The 21,506-nt window shown below is 47.9% G+C and overlaps 1 protein-coding gene across 1 annotated transcript in view; it reads right to left on the bottom strand.

Moving 5' to 3' along the window:
- The window catches only part of LOC139262757 (kinesin-like protein KIF28), a 118,330-nt gene that overhangs the window by 62,424 nt on the left and 34,400 nt on the right, over positions 1-21,506 (bottom strand). Inside the window, exon 8 of the mRNA XM_070877909.1 lies at positions 19,321-19,388. Within this exon, the coding sequence (XP_070734010.1) occupies positions 19,321-19,388 (68 nt within the window). The remainder of the gene's footprint in view (positions 1-19,320; positions 19,389-21,506) is intronic.

Raw genomic sequence — 21,506 nt, 5'->3', positions numbered from 1 at the left:
CTCCAGGAAGAACTCTTTTCCCCCATCAATAGCTCCTAGAGCTGGCGCAGTCTGCAGATATTTCTTGAGTTGGATAAATGCTGCCTCGCAGCCTTCATCCCAATCCCATTCCCACTCCACTCCCTTGTGTAGGAGTCGGAGCAGATGGGTTGCTGTGGCTGCATGATCCTCAATGAAATCTCTGCAGTACCCGGTTAGACCTAGAAAAGACCTTACTCCGGTTACTGTGTTGGGGGTGGGTAACTTCTGCACTGCTTTCCTTCTAGCTTTGTCAATGGCCCTTTTCCCAGCGTTCACAGCCAGTCCCAGGAATTTTACTTCCTTCAGGCCGATCTGTGCCTTCTTGGGATTCACTTTAAACCCCTCTTCTTTCAGCAGCTCCAGCAGTTCAGCCAGCAGTGGGCCATGCTCCTCACCCTTGTTGCTGAATAGGAGCAGGTCGTCCACATACCATACTAACTGCTGGGGTCTACTGAAGTTCTTTATACAGTTGGCCATACATTGGTGGAAAATGCTAGTGCTGTTGTGGAAGCCCTGAGGGAGACAGTTCCAAGTATATTGCTGTCCCTTCAAGGTAAAAGCAAACTTGTTCTGGTCTTCTCTTCGTAAAGGGATGTACCAAAAAGCCATTGGAAATATCAGCACCGTGAAGGTGGTTGCGGAGGCTGGAATACTTCCAATGAGGTCGGCGACGGCAGCAACCGTGGGTGCACAGACAGGGATGTTACGGTTGAGTACTCGATAGTCCACCGTGGCCCTCCAGGAGTCGTCCGGTTTTTTAACCGGCCACAATGGAGAGTTCACATGGGTAGCTACTGGTCTCTATACCCCCAGTTTAACCAGCGAACCCAAGGCTGTTTCTATGTCTGCCTCCACCTCCCTGGGGAAGTTATACTGTTTCTGCGGTCGGGTCATGGGGTCCCCATTTATGCTAACCTCGACCCCGTTTATCCTTCCACAGTCATGTTTGTGAGTGGCAAATGCTGCAAGGTTTGCCCTCACATGCTCTTGGTACTCCATCGGAGTGTTACTGACCAGTGAGTCAAGGTCATAACCCTCCTTTGGCTTCATGGCGCACACCGTCCCTTTTCCCGTTTTTCTGGGATAACCACCACTTCACTCTCCTGTCCCGTACATACTGCCCCCCAAAGACAGTGGTTTCTTAAATCCACTAGGATCCCGTGGCCTAGAATGAAGTCAGCCCCCAGGATCCCCCTCCCTTCCTGTTCCCATTTCATCAGGACACAAGTCCACTTGATGTGGAGTGTTCCCAAACGACTAGAGAGCGGAACGGGGAATGAGCCAGCCTGCTCGGTGCCTGTGAAACGCACCAAGCTGTAGGGGACCCCACTAGACAGAGGTGAGGCGGCGGGGTTAGCTGCATAGATAAGGGATGCTGCTTGATGCACCAGTATCCAGCAGATAAGTCCCCTTTACCTTTTCCACTTCCGTCTGAACGGTCGGTCTCCCCCACGCATCGTACTCGAGGGAACACAGGTGAACAGGCTACGCCTGTCCTAGTCACTGTTTTGGCTGGGATGGGGCAGATGGGATTTCGGTACCGGTGGCAGCGGCTACCCTCCCAGGGCCATCTAGCATTGTTCGGAGCGCAGTCACAAAGGTGTCAAACGTGTGGGGAGAGACTGGTTTCTCGGGCTCAGTCCTTTGGGCAGGGGCTGGAGAATTCTTCCCTGCGCTACTCTTCCATGGATTTCTACAATCCTTTCTTCAGTGCCCACTTTTCCTGCACCCAAAACAAGTTTGTTTTGTATCGGAGAGGTTACCCCCCTCCTGGCGCCATTCCCTCTTATCCTGACTAGGTCTGATTTCGTGGACTCTTCCCTTGGGTGGGTGCTCTTCCATCCCCCTGCCGTTCCGGTAGGCTAGGGTCAGTTGCCTGACCACTCCCTGCTCGGTGGCCTGGGATCTCTCGGGTCAAACCAGGCCTCTTATTCGTGGTGAACTGTTTGCCACCAGGCTTCGGAGCCAGTGGGCTCTCTCATCCCGGTTTAGGTGACCCCGGTTGAGGTCCCCACCACAGGCGGTCTGGTACACAGGCCGCAGTCTGTCTGCGAAAGCCTGTGGGGTTTCCCCTGTGAGCTGCATTGTCTTCTCCACTCTGGAGAAGGGACTCCCGTCATTACAGCCCATGGCTTCTAGAATGTCTTCCTGGACAGCGGCACATGTCCTCTGCCCCCTTTTGCTCTCAGCAGAGAGGGACTGTTACAGCTTGCTGTCTAGTGAGAGGAGGAGCACCTTTGCTATCTCGGCATCATCGCACTCGTTAATATCCCCTGCCTGTTCCACTTCCATAAAGTGGACCGAGGGGTCTCCCTTTGGAGTGAGCTTTCCCAGGTGGCTTATCATAGCTCTAAGCTGTTGGGTAGTGTGGGGAACCACAAATGGACTTTCCAGGGGCCCCTGACCCTCAGTGCCGTTGGGCGGGCCAAACTTCTGTTGCCGGACCGGGCACATCGGCCCCAGCTCTGGCTCTTCCTGCTCTGGCTCACCCACCCTTTCTTGCTGCAAAACCGAGCTGAACCTCGGCACCACAGCTGGTGCTGGGCCGCTATCCCTGTCTGCCCCGCAACTCGTTCGACCCTCTTGCTACCGAACCGGTATAGTCACCGGTGCCACAGGTGGTGGTTGAACAGTTTCCTCCTTCTCGTCCAGGCTTACCTGGGCCGTACCCGGGCTTATTAGGCATACCATGCCTTTTGCCTTGGACAGAGCAAGGGTTAAACTCTTGATCTGTTGCTGGCAGAGATCGTGGTCTCCTGACTCAAATCCATTAGTGCTGGCTACTTTATAAGCTACCTGTACATCTCTTAACTTCTCCTCCAACTCTTTTACTTGAAGGGTAAGGTGAGTATTTTCCTCCCGCAGTATCTTTTCATTATTCATAACCTCGGTAACCTGACACGGAAAATAGTGCTGGCTGTTCTTGAACCTCTCTATTAGTTGCATCTTTCCATGCTTCAGCTTGCAGAGTACTCCCCATAACCTTTCTCCTGCCACAGCCCTTTCATGTGATGTCTCTGCACATTCCCTTAGTTCTGCCTGTAGCGACTCGATGGTTTTATCTAGGGGTTGGACCTGTTGCTGTAGACAGACCAACCATATTGCCTTTTCTACCGATTCTTTATGTTCCTTGCTTGTTGTCTCCCGGATGCTCATCACACAATAGATCAAGCACCCATTCTTTAGTGACATTCACTTTCTTGTACACAAAGGAGGAAATCCTCTCTTCCATCTTGGTTCTTTCTTCCAAAACAGCACTCTCTGCATCACATCCCTTATACCAAAGTCCTGCTGCGGTCGCCATTCTGTAGGGGGTGGTGTGGGGTCAGGTTCACCTCTGACCTTCTGAGTGGTTCGAATCGCTCCCACTCCCTGGGTTCTAGACTTTGTCACATCCCCCAAATCAATCCAAAGTGCAAGGGACAACTGGTTTGGTGCAAAGAACTTCAATTTTATTAAGGACAAGAAAATACAATGTCAAACTTATAATCATTCAAATAAAGAACACTATATCACACATTCAAAGGGGTTACAGAAATAATACACCTCCCACCTCCCAATGCCTAACTCTGAATAGGTTAAACTCCAGGGCAAACAGGGACTATGCTCACCAATCCTTTATTGTCAGTTGGTGGTGATCCGCAATTTTGGGGTTCGCTGGACTCTGTAGGTTCTGCTTGCCGTACCCTGAAGATCGTAGAAGACTTCTGACTGCGTAGTCTTCAGTTGGGTGGTGTCCACTGATGCGGTAGGGCGCGTATTGGACTTATGGGGTGAGTACCCACTTTCTTTCATTAGAAATAGGTTTCAAAAGTCTCTTTAGTTAATGCTTCACCTGTGGTAGTCAGGACTGGATTGTAGAGTGGAAACTTTAGAATCTTCGGTTTCTTCTTTGAGGAGTTTTGTTTCGGAGTTGGTCGATCGCGGTGTTTTCGATGGTACCACGTTGGCTGTGGTCGGTTGCTGCCGCGATGGTGATGTCCAAGGTTCTGGGGCTGCTTTCTCTGATGTGGTGATGTTTTTCCTTCCTTCTCGATAGCAGGGCAGTGTGGCCCCAGGAGTGCCGTCGGGGCTGGAGAGGCTTGTTAGAACTGCTGCGGTGGTCTCTCTCTCCTCCCTTCTTGATGCTCTATGATGCTATGCATAAACTTTGTTAAAACAGGGCCCCCATTATACTTTGGGAGCTGTTCTAATCTTCGCACCAAATCAGCCCTGATTCTTTGTTTAATTTTTGGCAGGCTTGCTATCGCTGTGTCATATTTTGGCAGGCCCATTAAATGTTAACCTGTCTCGGATGTGTCGATCTTTTAAATGTGTTTTTGATGGGGAAAAGTTAGCTTTGGTATTTGCAATGTCTGCCTAGGCCTGGGTTTTCCTTGCGGGCTGGATGTACCATTGTCATTATGTATATGTTGTATTGATTTCTTGCTCAGGGTGATGGCTGGCTATCCCTGAGTTGATTGTTGCTATGTTAGTGTCTCCCGGGGAGAAGGGTTTTCGAGTTTACACAATTCCCCAGACAATTTGTTTTAACTTCAAAACCGCAGACAGTTTCAATACTCAAAACTGGTTTCTTTTGAAGGATAGTTATCCTTTAGTTCTTAGCCCTTCCCAATCTGTCTTGTAAAATCCCAAATTCGATTAAAATTCATAGTTTCTTCCATGTGCATTTCAGGATCTCAAACTTTCTGGTTGGTAGTTCCAAATCAAATTTCCTATCCAATGAGTCCAAACGGTGGGTGGTTCCCACGAATTTTGCAACCTTACAAGACCTGCAAAAAAAGGCAGGGATTGTGGATGCATTGGTTGTAATTTACCAAAATTCCTGGATTCTGGGGAGGTCCCAGTAGATTGGAAAACTGCAAATGTAACACCCCTATTTAAAAAAAGAGGCAGACAAAAAGCAGGAAACTATAGACCAGTTAGCCTAACATCTGTGGTTGGGAAAATGTTGGAGTCCATTATTAAAGAAGCAGTAGCAGGACATTTGGAAAAACAAAATTCGGTCAGGCAGAATCAGCATGGATTTATGAGGGGGAAGTCATGTTTGACAAATTTGTTGGAGTTCTTTGAGGATGTAACGAACAGGCTGGATAAAAGGGAACCAGTGGATATGGTGTATTTGGACTTCCAGAAGGCATTTGACAAGGTGCCACATGAAAGGTTACTGCACAAGATAAAAGTTCACGGGGTTGGGGGTAATATATCAGCATGGATAGAAGATTGGCTAAATAACAGAGAACAGGGAGTCAGGATAAATGGTTTGTTCTCTGGTTGGCAACCAGTAACTAGTGGGGTGTTGCAGGGATCAGTGCTGGGACCCCAACTATTTACAATCTATATTAATGACTTGGAAGAAAGGACTGAGTGTAATGTCATGTATGTAGACCATGTACCATGTGGGAACTCAGGGACGCTTCCGGTGTCCCTGACGACTACGTGTGTGAGAAGTGTATCCGCCTCCAGCTCCTGACGGTCCGCGTTGCGGAATTGGAGCTGAGGGTGGATTCACTCTGGAGCATCCACGATGCTGAGAATGACGTGAGTATCACGTGTAGTGAGTTGGTCTTACCGCAGGGAAAGGGTCCACAGCCAGATAGGGAATGGAAGACCAACAGGAAGAGTAGAGCAAGGAAGGTAGTGCAGGGGTCCCCTGCGGTCATCCCCCTGCAAAACAGATACACCGCTTTGGGTACTGTTGAGGGGAATGACTCATCAGGGGAGGGCAGCAGCAGCCAAGTTCATGGCACCGTGGCTGGCTCTGCTGCACAGGAGGGCAAGAAAAAGAGTGGGAGAGCGATAGTGATAGGGGATTCAATTGTGAGGGGAATAGATAGGCGTTTCTGCGGCCGCAACCGAGACTCCAGGATGGTATGTTGCCTCCCTGGTGCAAGGGTCAAGGATGTCTCGGAGCGGGTGCAGGACATTCTGAAATGGGAGGGAGAACAGCCAGTTGTCGTGGTGCACATTGGTACCAACGACATAGGCAAAAAAAGGGATGAGGTCCTACGAAACGAATTTAAGGAGCTAGGAGCTAAATTAAAAAGTAGGACCTCAAAAGTAGTAATCTCGGGATTGCTACCAGTGCCACGTGATAGTCAGAGTAGGAATCGCAGGATAGCGCAGATGAATACGTGGCTTGAGCAGTGGTGCAGCAGGGAGGGATTCAAATTCCTGGGGCATTGGGACCGGTTCTGGGGGAGGTGGGACCAGTACAAACCGGACGGTCTGCACCTGGGCAGGACTGGAACCAATGTCCTAGGGGGAGTGTTTGCTAGTGCTGTTGGGGAGGATTTAAACTAATATGGCAGGGGGATGGGAACCAATGCAGGGAGACAGAGGGAAACAAAAAGGAGCCAAAAGCAAAAGACAGAAAGGAGATGAGGAAAAGTGTAGGGCAGAGAAACCCAAGGCAAAGAACAAAAAGGGCCACTGTACAGCAAAATTCTAAAAGGACAAAGGGTGTTAATAAAACAAGCCTGAAGGCTTTGTGTCTTAATGCAAGGAGTATCCGCAATAAGGTGGATGAATTAATTGTGCAAATAGATGTTAACAAATATGATGTGATTGGGATTACGGAGACGTGGCTCCAGGATGATCAGGGCTGGGAACTCAACATTCAGGGGTATTCAACATTCAGGAAGGATAGAATAAAAGGAAAAGGAGGTGGGGTAGCATTGCTGGTTAAAGAGGAGATTAATGCAATAGTTAGGAAAGACATTAGCTTGGATGATGTGGAATCTATATGGGTAGAGCTGCAGAACACCAAAGGGCAAAAAACGTTAGTAGGAGTTGTGTACAGACCTCCAAACAGTAGTAGGGATGTTGGGGAGGGCATCAAACAGGAAATTAGGGGTGCATGCAATAAAGGTGTAGCAGTTATAATGGGTGACTTTAATATGCACATAGATTGGGCTAGCCAAACTGGAAGCAATACGGTGGAGGAGGATTTCCTGGAGTGCATAAGGGATGGTTTTCTAGACCAATATGTTGAGGAACCAACTAGGGGGGAGGCCATCTTAGACTGGGTGTTGTGTAATGAGAGAGGATTAATTAGCAATCTCATTGTGCGAGGCCCCTTGGGGAAGAGTGACCATAATATGGTGGAATTCTGCATTAGGATGGAGAATGAAACAGTAATTTCAGAGACCATGGTCCAGAACTTAAAGAAGGGTAACTTTGAAGGTATGAGGCGTGAATTGGCTAGGATAGATTGGCGAATGATACTTAGGGGGTTGACTGTGGATGGGCAATGGCAGACATTTAGAGACCGCATGGATGAAGTACAACAATTGTACATTCCTGTCTGGCGTAAAAATAAAAAGGGGAAGGTGGCTCAACCGTGGCTATCTAGGGAAATCAGGGATAGTATTAAAGCCAAGGAAGTGGCATACAAATTGGCCAGAAATAGCAGCGAACCTGGGGACTGGGAGAAATTTAGAACTCAGCAGAGGAGGACAAAGGGTTTGATTAGGACAGGGAAAATGGAGTACGAGAAGAAGCTTGCAGGGAACATTAAGGCGGATTGCAAAAGTTTCTATAGGTATGTAAAGAGAAAAAGGTTGGTGAAGACAAACGTAGGTCCCCTGCAGTCAGAATCAGGGGAAGTCATAACGGGGAACAAAGAAATGGCGGATCAATTGAACAAGTACTTTGGTTCGGTATTCACTAAGGAGGATACAAACAACCTTCCGGATATAAAAGGGGTCAGAGGGTCTAGTAAGGAAGAGGAACTGAGGGAAATCTTTATTAGTCGGGAAATTGTGTTGGGGAAATTGATGGGATTGAAGGCCGATAAATCCCCAGGGCCTGATGGCCTGCATCCTAGAGTACTTAAGGAGGTGGCCTTGGAAATAGCGGATGCATTGACAGTCATTTTCCAACATTCCATTGACTCTGGATCAGTTCCTATGGAGTGGAGGGTAGCCAATGTAACCCCACTTTTTAAAAAAGGAGGGAGAGAGAAAACAGGGAATTATAGACCGGTCAGCCTGACCTCAGTAGTGGGTAAAATGATGGAATCAATTATTAAGGATGTCATAGCAGTGCATCTGGAAAATGGTGACATGATAGGTCGAAGTCAGCATGGATTTGTGAAAGGGAAATCATGCTTGACAAATCTTCTGGAATTTTTTGAGGATGTTTCCAGTAAAGTGGACAAAGGAGAACCAGTTGATGTGGTATATTTGGACTTTCAGAAGGCTTTCGACAAGGTCCCACACAAGAGATTAATGTGCAAAGTTAAAGCACATGGGATTGGGGGTAGTGTGCTGACGTGGATTGAGAACTGGTTGTCAGACAGGAAGCAAAGAGTAGGAGTAAACGGGTACTTTTCAGAATGGCAGGCAGTGACTAGTGGAGTGCCGCAAGGTTCTGTGCTGGGGCCCCAGCTGTTTACATTGTACATTAATGATTTAGACGAGGGGATTAAATGCAGTATCTCCAAATTTGCGGATGATACTAAGTTGGGTGGCAGTGTGAGCTGCGAGGAGGATGCTATTAGGCTGCAGAGTGACTTGGATAGGTTAGGTGAGTGGGCAAATGCATGGCAGATGAAGTATAATGTGGATAAATGTGAGGTTATCCACTTTGGTGGTAAAAACAGAGAGACAGACTATTATCTGAATGGTGACAGATTAGGAAAAGGGAAGGTGCAACGAGACCTGGGTGTCATGGTACATCAGTCATTGAAGGTTGGCATGCAGGTACAGCAGGCGGTTAAGAAAGCAAATGGCATGTTGGCCTTCATAGCGAGGGGATTTGAATACAGGGGCAGGGAGGTGTTGCTACAGTTGTACAGGGCCTTGGTGAGGCCACACCTGGAGTATTGTGTACAGTTTTGGTCTCCTAACTTGAGGAAGGACATTCTTGCTATTGAGGGAGTGCAGCGAAGGTTCACCAGACTGATTCCCGGGATGGCGGGACTGACCTATCAAGAAAGATTGGATCAATTGGGCTTGTATTCACTGGAGTTCAGAAGAATGAGAGGGGACCTCATAGAAACGTTTAAAATTCTGACGGGTTTAGACAGGTTAGATGCAGAAAGAATGTTCCCAATGTTGGGGATGTCCAGAACCAGGGGTCACAGTCTGAGGATAAGGGGTAAGCCATTTAGGACCGAGATGAGGAGAAACTTCTTCACCCAGAGAGTGGTGAACCTGTGGAATTCTCTACCACAGAAAGTAGTTGAGGCCAATTCACTAAATATATTCAAAAGGGAGTTAGATGAAGTCCTTACTACTCGGGGGATCAAGGGTTATGGCGAGAAAGCAGGAAGGGGGTACTGAAGTTTCATGTTCAGCCATGAACTCATTGAATGGCGGTGCAGGCTAGAAGGGCTGAATGGCCTGCTCCTGCACCTATTTTCTATGTTTCTATGTTTCTATACTAACTATATAGTCACATAAGGTGTGCCACCAGAGGGCACTACGGTGGGAGATCTGAGGGTCATCTGCATAGGTGTGCACAGCCCAGTATAAAAGGCTGCCCACCATGTTCGTGCCTCACTCTGGAGTTACAATAAATGGGACTAAGGTCATAACAGCTCAAGTGCAATACTAGACCTCGTAGAGTCATTCACAAGAGTATTAAAGACATAACAACTGGCCTGACTAACGTTGGTGCATTAGAAAAGTTCTCAGAGGGTGAAGATTAGGAAGCCTTCATGGAGCGGCTCGACCAATATTTCATAGCAAAGGACCTGATAGGCGATGATCCGGCCACGCTGGCAGATAAGCGCAGAGCTATCCTGTTGACCAGTTGTGGGCCTGCGGTCTATGGCCTCTTCAGGGACTTGCTTGCACCAGAAAAAATAATGACCAAGTCATATGAGGAGTTGAAAGTGTTAATTCGGGACCAACTCAAACCGAAGGAGAGCATCCTCACGGCCAGGCATCGATTTTATACACACTGCCGCCCCGAGGGCCAGGAAATCGCGAAGTACGCTGTCGATCTCAGGAGGCTGGCAGGACCGTGTGAATTTGGCACATCCCTCGCTGATGCGTTGTGGGACGTCTTCGTAATTGGCAACGGTCATGAGGCCCTTCTTCACAGGCTACTGTCTGCCGAAACCACCTTCACTCTGCAGAAGGTCATCAGCATCAGCCAGGCGTTCATGACCTCAAGCTGCAGCTCCAAACAGATGATGACTCACTCTCAGGACTCAAACCCGGCAAGTACTATAAATAAAATGGCACCTTTCACAGGCAGAACTGTTGAATGTGAATCTGCCCAGGGCAGAGCATACAGGCTCCGAGTTCTTTAACTCAGAGTCCGCCGAGGGGTGCAAACGTAAGTCAAGTAGCACCATGCTGGCGTTGCGGAGGTAATCACAGAGCTCATCAGTGTTGGTTCAGAGACTATGTGTGCAATAGTTGCAGCACAAAGGGCCACCTCCAGCGAATGTGCAAAAAAGTTGTGACTCACCACGTGGAAGAGGAGTCAGCAGATGGCTGTGAATCCAGCGTGGATTACGGGGAGATGGCTCGAGAGGCAGCTCAGTCCCAGGACGAAGTGTATGGAGTATATACCTGCACCACAGATTTTCCTCCAGTGATAATGAAAGTCGAGATAAATGGCGTTCCAGTCTTCATGGAAGTGGACACGGGGGCGAGTCAGTCAGTAATGAGCCAGGAAACCTTTGAGAGGCTATGGAACGATCAAGCTGAACGACCCAAGCTGGTCCCGGTTCAGGCAAAGCTGCGCACCTACACCAAGGAACTGATATCAGTTGTTGATAGTGCGGTGCACAATTTACCATTGTGGATTGTTTCAGGTGATGGACCAACGTTATTTGGAAGAAGATGGATGGGGATGATTCATTGGAACTGGGAAGACTTCATCCCTCCAGCGATCGACGACCCCCGTGCTCAGAGGCAGAGCAAGCCCCCACTTTCGGTTGGACCAGGCACTGGAGAGCAGATCCGCGCAGCCCCCGAGGCACAGACCGCTCATCACGACTGCATGGCGATGATCCGGCCGAGACGACCTGAACACACCTTCCCGGTTTCAGTGGCAGGACTTCTGGGGAGGAAGATTGGATCCGAGGGCGCCTTCCCAGCTTCAGTGGCAGAATTCCTGGGAAAGAAGATGGCGGCAGTCGACAACATGGACAGGGAAACAATGGCGTCCAAACCACGAGGTGCAGCGCTAATGGAGCAACAACACATGGTTCCACGCAAGGAAGACGATTGGGAGAAGTAGCAAGGCCATTTTAAAGGAGGTCAGCAACCCGCCATTTTTAAATGAACTGTTTGAAATTGGTAATCAATGTAAAAGTCCAGCTGTAACGAGCAAAATGTTGTTGAGCAATGTCGGGTGTAAATTGCAATCAGCCAATATAGCGGGCGAACACCTAACGGTCATATACAGGTCCAGTGGGCTACCCAATGCTGTAGCCTGCATCCCCGGGATCAGAACGATGTATCATAAAGTGTCCCCACAGCTGACAGAAGTAGACAAGCCGCAGAGTAAATGATCCTCGGAGAGCAGAGGCACTGGTAGCGATACCCTGCCTCAGATCGGTTTAACGTTGCAGGCACCCGATAGCATGAACCGCCACGGGCCAGAAACTGCGCCTATGCTCGTAGTCTGCTACCGTCACCCACCACCCGGGTGGAAAAGGCGCAGCCCACAAACCCACTCGCCACCACGGCAATGCCGAAGAGCGAAGGGTCACCCGCAATGGCTCCTCCGAACGGGACCTGGACCAGCCAGGATCACAAACTAGAGAGTGCTCACAATGGTGCCCTCAAGGAAAGCGAGTCAGCAGTTGCCTGCGAACTGCTAGACAAGACGAGGCAGTCCCGCTGTCACTTAGACAAAACGTTCACTCGCTCAGACCTCTTCCCAGGGAGCAGCAGCAACACGGTGCAAACGAAAAGGACAGGGAGGTCACAGACACATCAGTTGTCTTTGGGCCTGCCCGACACTAGGAGTAATGGCAAGAGCCCTGAACTCCGGCAACTCGAGCAAAATGAGCTCACCTCGCCCACAGACCCACTAGCATGGGGCGCTGTGCCATCACCAAAGGACCCGGATCTCATCCGGCCGTGCTGGAACTAGACTGTCCTTGTGTACCTGTACTGATATATCTGTACTGATCATGTAAATGTACCACACAAAAAGAAACGCAACTGTAATCCACCCAACAAATATACCAAAATGTAAATGTAAAACCCATGTGATGAACTTGAATGCAACTTGCATGTAATGGCCATTAGCATGATCTCTGTGTGGGGGAGAGAATGGAGTAGTCATGGACTCACAACCAGAAACCACTGGGACCTCCACTGGCAACAAATCTCACTACCAACCCACCCAAGCTAGAAGTGACCCTCCAATGGTCAACCAGGAAGAGCAAAGCCCAGGTCATTGTCAATGTACGAGTCAATTTGCATTACAGACTTGGGGGGGGAAGTGATGTCATGTATGTAGACCATGTATACTAACTGTCTAGTCACATAAGTTGTGCCACCAGAGGGCACTGCAGTGGGAGACCTGAGGGTCACCTGCATAGGTGTGCAGGGCCCAGTATAAAAGGCTGCCCACCATGCTTGTGCCTCACTCTGGAGTTACAATAAATGGAACTAAGGTCACAACAGCTCAAGTACAATACTAGACCTCGTGGAGTCATTCATAAGAGTATTAAAGACATAACATGTAACGTAGCCAAGTTTGCTGATGTTACAAAGATGGGAGGAAAAGCAATGTGTGAGGAGGACACAAAAAATCTGCAAAAGGACATAGATAGGCTAAGTGAGTGGGCAAAAATTTGGCAGATGGAGTATTATGTCGGAAAATGTGAGGTCAAGCACTTTGGCAGAAAAAAAAATCAAAGAGTAAGTTATTATTTAAATGGAGAAAGATTGCAAAGTGCCGCAGTACAGCGGGACCTGGGGGTACTTGTGCATGAAACACAAAAGGATAGTATGCAGGTGGAGCAAATGATTTGGAAGGCCAATGGTATCTTGGCCTTTATTGCAAAGGGGATGGAGTATAAAAGCAAGGAAGTCTTGCTACAGTTATCTAAGGTATTGGTGAGGCCACACCTGGAATACTGCGTGCAGTTTTGGTTTCCATATTTAAGAAAGGATATACTTGCTTTGGAGGCAATTCAGAGAAGGTTCACTAGGTTGATTACGAGGATGAGGGGATTGACTTATGAGGACAGGTTGAGTAGGTTGGGCCTCTACTCATTGGAATTCAGAAAGATGAGAAGTGATCTTATCGAAACGTATAAGATTATGAGGGGGCTTGACAAGGTGGATGCAGAGAGGATGTTTCCACTGATGGGGGAGACTAGAACTAGAGAGCATGATCTTAGAATAAGGGGCCGCCCATTTAAAACAGAGATGAGGAGAAATTTCTTGTCTCAGAGGGTTGTAAATCTGTGGAATTTTCTGCCTCAGAGAGCTGTGGAAGCTGGGACATTGAATAAATTTAAGACAGAAATATACAGTTTCTTAAACGATAAGGGGGTAAGGGGTTATGGGGAGCAGGCGGGGAAGTGGAGCTGAGTCCATGATCAGATCAGCCATGATCATATTAAATGGCGGAGCAGGCTCAAGGGGCCGTATGGCCTACTCCTGTTCCTATTTCTGATGTTCTTATGTTCTTAAAGTTTTCTTTTACTTTGTTTTTGAGCGATTATATGTAAAAGGGTCCTGAGAATGTATTGTTATTTATGTTTTGTATTTAAAAAAAATATTTTTAGTGTTTTCCCCCCTCCCTTGGCCCAACCCACAGGCATGGTCTAAATATTAGTAAGTACTGCCCAATTAGATTAAGTTCCACCCAATCGTCCCAGGATCGCCTTTTCCTCCGAGAATCTGGGTGTAAAGTCCATTTTTTCCGCCGGGCAGAATTTTTTCCTTTTTTTATGGAATTTTTCGCCCGCAGTAATTTTAAAATCTTAGCGGTATTTTGGGCGGCAATCCGGCAGTGGCGGATTTTTTGGAAACACTAGCCCTTAGATTCATATTTTATTGACCTGGCAATGTGTCTTCATGCCCTATTTACTTTCACATTAACCTCCCAATTGGTTATGGACCTTCAATTAATCATGTGTTATATTTCCCGCTCAACAGCCTTGAGCGCACAACCCTGCATGGTGCACTTTTTAAAATTTGTTCATGGAATGTGGTGCCACTGGCAAGACCAGCATTTATCACCCATCCCTAATTGGCCCTCGAGAAAGTGGTGGTGAGCCGCCTTCTTGAACTGCAGCAGTCTGTGTGGTGAAGGTACTTCCACAGTGCTGTTACAGAGGGTGTTCCTGGATATTGACCCAGTGACGATGAAGGAACGATAATATATTTCCAAGTTGAGATGGTCTGTGACTTGGAGGGGAACTTGGAGGTGATGGTGTTCCCATGCGCCGGCTGCCCTTGTCCTTCTAGGTGGTAGAAGTCGTGGGTTTGGGAGGTGCTGCCAAAGAAGCCTTGGCGAGTTGCTGCAGTGCATTTTGTAGATGGTTCATACTGCAGCAACGGTACATTGGTGATGGAGGGTGTGAATGTTTAAGGTGGTGGATGGGTTGCCAATCATGCAGCTGCTTTGTCCTGGATGGCGTCGAGCTTCTTGAGTGTTGTGGAGCTGCACTCATCCAGGCAAGTGGAGAATATTCCATCACTCCTAACTTGTGCCTTGTAGATGGTGAAAAGGCTTTGGGGAGTTAGGAGGTGAGACACTCGCTGCAGAATACTCAACCTCTGACCTGCTATCTTGATGTCAAGGGCAGTCACTCTCACCTCCCCTCTAGAATTCAGCTCTTTTGTCCATATTTGGAGCAAGACTGTAATGAGGTCTGGAGCTGAGTGGTCCTGGCGAAACCCAAACTGGGCATCGGTGAGCAGGTTATTGGTGAGTAAATGTCACTTGATAGCACTGTCGATGACACCTTTTATCATTTTGCTAATGAGTGAGAGTAAACTGATGGGGTGGAAATTTGGCCGGATAGGATTTGTCCTGTTTTTTTGTGGATAAGACATACCTGGGCTATTTTCCACGTTGTGTCAGGTAGATGCCAGTGTTGCAGCTGTACTGGAACAGCTTGGCTAGAGGCGTGGCATGTTCTGGAGCACAAGTCTTCAGCACGACAGCCGGGATATTGTCGGGGCCCATAGGCTTTGCTGTATCAAGTATGTTCAGTCATTTCTTAATATCACATGGAATGAATCGAATTGGCTGAAGACTGGCTTCTGTGATAGTGGGGACCTCAAGAGGAGGCCGATATGGATGATCCACTGGCTGAAGATGTTTGCAAATGCTTGAGCCTTGTCTTTTGCACTCATGTGCTGAGCTCCGCCATCATTGAGGATGGGGATGTTCATGGAGCCTCCTTCTCCCGTTAGTTGTTTAATAGTCCACCACCATTCACCACTGGATGTGGCAGGACTGAAGAGCTTGGATATGATCCGGTGATTGTGGGATCGCTTAGCCCTGTCTATAGCATGCTGCTTCCACTTTTTAGCATGCATGTAGTCCTGTGTTGCAGCTTCCCCAGGTTGGCACCTAATTTTTAGGTCCACCTGGTGCTGCTCCTGGCATGCTCTTCTACACTCTTTATTGAACCAGGGTTGGTCCCCTGGCTTAATAGTTATGGTAGAGTGAGGGATATGCTAGGCCATGATGTTACAGATTGTGGTGGAATACAATTCTGCAGCTGCTGATGGCCCACAGTGCCTCATGGATGTTCAGTTTTGAGCTGCAAGATCTGTTCGGAATCTATCCAATTTAGCATGGTGGTAGTGCTACACAACACAATAGAGGGTGTCCTCAGTATGAACATAGGACTTTGGCTCCACAAAGACTGTGTGGTGGTCACTGCTACCAATGCTGTCATAGGCAGATGTTTCTGCAACAGGTAAATTGGTGAGGACGAGGTCAAGCAGGTTTTTTCCTCGTGTTGGTTTGCTCACCACCTGCTGCAGGCCCAGTCTGGCAGCTATGTCCTTCAGGACTCAGCCAGCTCGGTCAGTTGTGGTGTTACCGAGCCACTCTTGGTGATTGACATTGAAGTTGTTATGTATTGTCCAGGTACATTAAATGTATAAGTACAATGGTGCACCACAGAGGGCGCTGTGGTGGGAGACCTGAAAGTACCTGCAAGACAGAGTATAAAAGGCTGCCCACCACACCTGGGAGGCACTCTGGAGTTACACAATAAAGGACTAAGGTCACAGCAGGTTTGCGGAGGACACGTGCAACACCTGCCACACGAAAGGCCACCTTCAGCGTATGTGCAAAAGACACCTGACTCACCATGTGGCTGAGGAGATGGTAGAGGCTCCATTTTCCAGCGAGTAGCAGGCAGAAGAAGATGAGGCGTTGTTTGGACTGTATACGTGTACCGACGGTTCGGCCCCAGTAATTACGGAGGTCAAGATTAACAGAGTCCCAGTGAGTATGGAAGTGGACACTGGATCGGATCGGGTCCATTGTTGATGAGTCAGGAAACTTTTGAAAAACTTTGGGTCAACCCAGCTGCACGACCCAAGCTGGTCACGGTCACGGCGAAGCTGCGTACCTACACCGAGGAACTGATACCCGTTCTTGGCAGAGCGGAGGTGCAGGTATCTCATGGGGGCGAGACACACGGTTTACTTTTGTGGGTCATTGCAGGCGATGGGCCGATGCTTCTCGGCAGGAGGTGGATGGGGAAGGTCCGTGGGAGCTGGAAAGACTTCATTCCTCCACAGACTGCTGTTCCCCGGGTTCCCAAAGAGCAGCGCCAACCGAGCTGGAGGAGGAAGAAGCCGTTCATCGGCAGTCTAAATCCACACACAGGCGACAACAGCCCAGAATTCCTGACCTCAAGCAATCCTGCAGCCTCCCTGGAGCAGACCCTGGAAGAGCAGTTGTTCAGGTGTGGGTCAATCGCTGAGGTGCGAGCCGGCGAAACGCTGCGGGCGATGAACGGGAGGTCCATCGATGGCCGACAAGTCCAGGGGGGCCCACGCGGAGGAATATTCGGGCGGCAGTCACGGCTATGGTGGAGGCCGGGACAGCGGCGGCGGTGGTGGCGGCTATGGCGGCTGCAGGAGAGGCGGCAGTTACTGGGACAGGAGCAGAGGCCGCAGGAGAGGCGGCAGTTGCTGGCACAGCGGCAGGAGCGGAGGCTGCAGCGGCGGAGGTGGCGGAGGCTGCGGCGGCGGCGGGTGCGTCTTGGGAGAACGCTACTGGGGTGGGTGCAGGAGCCAGAGCGGAGGATACGGCAGCAATCACGGAGGCCATTCTCACAGGGACTATGATGGATCGAATTCAAAGAGCCAGATTCAAGATCGGATTATTTTGGCCATTTTCCTTCTTTATTCCTTCTATTCCAGAGAGTAAAACGTCAGGCCAGCGAGCCTTGTGGCAGCAGAGCTCTGCAAAGAACAAAGGCAAGCAGTACAATTAAAATGGCAGCGCCCAAGGGAAGCCTCGTGGGAACCACAAGATGGCGTCTTAAAAGGGAAATGCACCCGGGAGCCTTAAAAGGGCCTTACACCATTGGCAGTCCCCACAAAAAGAATTTTGTATGGCAAGAGCGAGTCTAAATGTGTAATGTGATTTGTATGATGAAGTGATTTATGGGAAGAGTTGATATTTTGATGATGAATGGTTACTGTGTTTAAAATGATGGATATGAATGATTTACGAAAAGAGTTAATACCATGAGGTACAAGTAAAAGGGCTAATGGATCCGTGACTAACATGCCAAAGGGGCCAATGCGATTTTCGATTTTACGTGATTCATGCAAGGGTTCAGCGGCTGCAGATGAACCGCCAAGGCGACTACTGAGAACAGAGGCAATGCACTAGTTGCAATACCCTGCCTCAGCGCAGCCCATTACCTCGGGCGAAAAGGGGCAGTACTCTCCACCATACCTCACCCAGTGGAGCTGGGATTAAATAACTGTTCAGTGCACCTGCAACCTTTTGACATAACATCTGTACCACATATCATATGTACCATACAAATGCACTGTCTATGTATACCTGCTTTCTGTTGGGGGTTATACTCGTGTACTTCATCATCCATGTAAGGACTACAAACACCACATGCTTGTACCGGATCGCAAGCATAATCTCTACATGGCGGGGAAGTGGATGGTCATGGATTCACAGTCACAAACCAACCAGGACGAACAAGGCCGAGGTTTCCGGCAATGGCTTTTGGAACTGGGGGGGAGTGAGATGTTATGTATTGTCCAGGTACATTAAATGTATACGTACAATGGTGCACCACAGAGGGCGCTGTGGTGAGAGACCTGAAAGTACCTGCAAGACAGAGTATAAAAGGCTGCCCACCACACCTGGGAGGCACTCTGGAGTTATAAAATAAAGGACTAAGGTCACAGCAGTTACTACAACACCAAACCGTGTGGAGTCAGTGATTTGAGTGCTACATGCATCACAGAAGTCCCTCACCTAGAACACATTCTGTGCCCTTGCTATACTCAACGTTTCTTCCAATTGGTGTTCAACATGGAGGAGTACTGATTCATCAGCTGAGGGAGGGCGGTAGGTGGTAATCAGCAGGAGGTTTCCTTGCCCATGCTTGAGTTGAAGCCATGAGACTTCATGGGGTCCAGAGTCAATGTTGAGGATTCCCAGGGCCTCACCCACCCGACTGTATACCACTGTACCGCCGCTGCCTCTGGTGGGTCTGTCCTGCTGGTGGGACATGATAATCCCAGGGACGGTGATGTAGAAGTTTGTGACATTGGCGGAAAGGTATGATTCTGTGAGTATGACTGTCAGGCTGTTGCTTGACTAGTCTGTGGGACGACTCTCCCAATTTTACCACAAGTCCACAGAGGTTGATGTGGAGGACTTTGCAGGGTCGACTGGGCTGGGTGTGCTGTTGTCGTGTCAGTAGCCGGTGCCGAGGTCGATGTCAGGTGGTCCATCCAGTTTATTCATGCTTGGAATTGCCCCAACCCAAGTGCATCATGCTGCATTTGAATATTAAAGGATAGCTACCAGACATATGCCCATTCTCCCATTGCATTACCTCCAATCTTCTTCTTCATGTAAAGTCTTCACACCTACAAATTTCTTCACCTCATTTTCAGATTTTCATAAATTTCCCTCAATTCCTTCATCCGGATCATTGATAAAGATGGTGAAGAGCAACTGCCCTAATGCCAATTCCTGCAGGACCCCACTAATGACTGTGCTCCACACCTTTACCTTTGCCCTCTGTCTATGAAGGATAGATTGGGAGGGTAACATATGCTTCAGATACCATTCTATCTGGTTTTATGACTGATTCAGAGGGAAGATTTAGGAATAAACAACACCCTTCTTTACCTTTCTGCAAATCGTAATGTTGACATGGTCTCATCGTAACAGATGTCTGCTGGGCTTATCGTTGCAACCTGGAAATAGTTCTTATTATAAATGATCAGTATGCTGTAGTAAATGGACATGATCTTATATATTAAACACATATCTTTTACAGTCCTTTGCTCATTGCAAAATTTGAACAAGAAATATACATAAAGATTTGTTCAACCGCTCTGCATTTCACATGAATTAAAAACAGTTTCATATCTTAAAATACTAGAAGAGCCCCATGTGATCTGATTTAGTTTTTACAATCCTAAATAGGCATACTGTAAAAGAAAAGAAGAGAAAGATGTTTATTTTTCCACTCATTGAGGGTGTAGATCAGGGATTTTCACCAGCCTCAGTGCACTATCTCCAGAATCTTTGTGTACCAATCAAACCTCACAACAAAAGTGATGGAAGACCATAATAATCTCAGTCAAGATATTTCTGGATTTCAGTACTATTGAAGTATGATTACATCAAATTGTTCCTGTCCAGTTTCCTGAGGCTTCAGTGAAAGCTTCATTGCACTTCAATGTGCTGGATATAAAAAAAGCTCTGAAGTTAGGGGAAATCCTCCATTAATACAGAGCTCCGTGGTGTGTTGTTCAGCTTCTGTCCAACAAGACAACATTTAGGCCGAGGTTTTCTGCCACTGCACTCAGCAGCCCCTGATTTTAATTTTCAAGAAAATCCCAGGCTAGTGAGCGTGGAGCAGAAAATCCTGGCCTTCGTCTTTAACAGATGGAATTGAAATGTCCTCGATCAAAATCTTTAAGGCCACTAGTGAAGTGTGAGTTGGTAACAGACAGTTTATTGTTTTGGAAAGAAGAGTCATGCTCACTTTTGTCACCATGTCATGCACAAGTACCACAATGGTCCGTTTCAATGTGAATTATATCCCTGCATTATGTGTTTTGAAACAAATGAGGAAGATTTGTCAGTCACTTTTCATGAAGGTAGTATCCTTTAAATATTTACTAAAGCAAAAGCAATTTCACCACTGCAAATAGGAATAATAACCTGTAAAATCAGCTATGTGAAATCACATCCTATTTAAAATCATAGCCCTTGAAATTACACAGTGTGATAATAGGTATAAAAGCTTAATGCATTTGAAATTCCTCTTTCCTGCTATTGTAGGGATGCGTTAATCCATTTATTTCAAAAGGTTAATGCCTATGCAAAAATAGCAGTAAAAGGAATTTGAAATGATTGTATTAAATGTTCATACCTATCAATTGACTTCATAATTTCAAGGTCATAATTTTTTGAAATAGTAATTTCAGACCACTGTCATTTATGCAGTGGTTGGCTGCCCTCTTTTCATCCCATAATGGATTTCTAAACATCTTTACCTGTTTAAATATTTGCAGAAACATGTTGTAAGCATAACATATACATTCTGTAATTTTTTTGCCTCTTTCTTTCATAGAACATGTGATACCTGTCATGTATCCTACATGGCTACTGTTGGTACTACCACAAGATGTGCCACCAGAGGGCACAGCAGTGGGAGACTTGTAGGTTACCTGTACAGGTGTGCCTGGCCTAGTATAAAAGGCAGGCCATCAGGTGTGATCCTCACTCTGGAGTTACTAATAAAGGACTACGGTCACTACAATTCAAGTACAACATATTGCCTCGTGGAGCAATTATCAGAGCATCCAAGGACATAACAATTGGCAATGAGATTACGGACTTTCATGTGAAAATGGCTACCCGTGGTACATTGCAGCAGTTCGCTGATGGTGATGATTGGGACGCCTTTGTGGAGAGGCTCGACCATTTCTTCACAACAAACGACCTGGCAGGAGACAACCCGACCACACTGGCTGGCAAGCGCAGAGCTATCTTGCTAACCACTTGTGGGTCCACCGTCTATGGCCTCGTCAGGGACTTGCTGGCACCAGCGAAAACAACCACCAAGACGTACGAAGAGCTCGTAACACTGATCCGTGAGCAACTCAAGCCCAAGGAGAGCATCGTCACAGCCAGACAGCGGTTCTACACCCACTGACAGCCCGAAGGCCAGGAAATCGCGAAATATGTTGCAGACCTCAGGAGACTGGCGGCACTGTGTGATTTCGGCGACCACCTCACCGAAGCGCTGCGGGACATTTTTGTCATTGGAATCGGCCATGAGGGCCTTTTCATAAGCTACT

Source organism: Pristiophorus japonicus, chromosome 4 (genome assembly GCF_044704955.1).
Source record: "Pristiophorus japonicus isolate sPriJap1 chromosome 4, sPriJap1.hap1, whole genome shotgun sequence".
In the NCBI taxonomy this organism is placed as follows: Eukaryota; Metazoa; Chordata; class Chondrichthyes; family Pristiophoridae; genus Pristiophorus; species Pristiophorus japonicus.
Note: the sequence above shows the minus strand (reverse complement) of the source record. Positions and strands in the feature narration are given on the sequence as shown.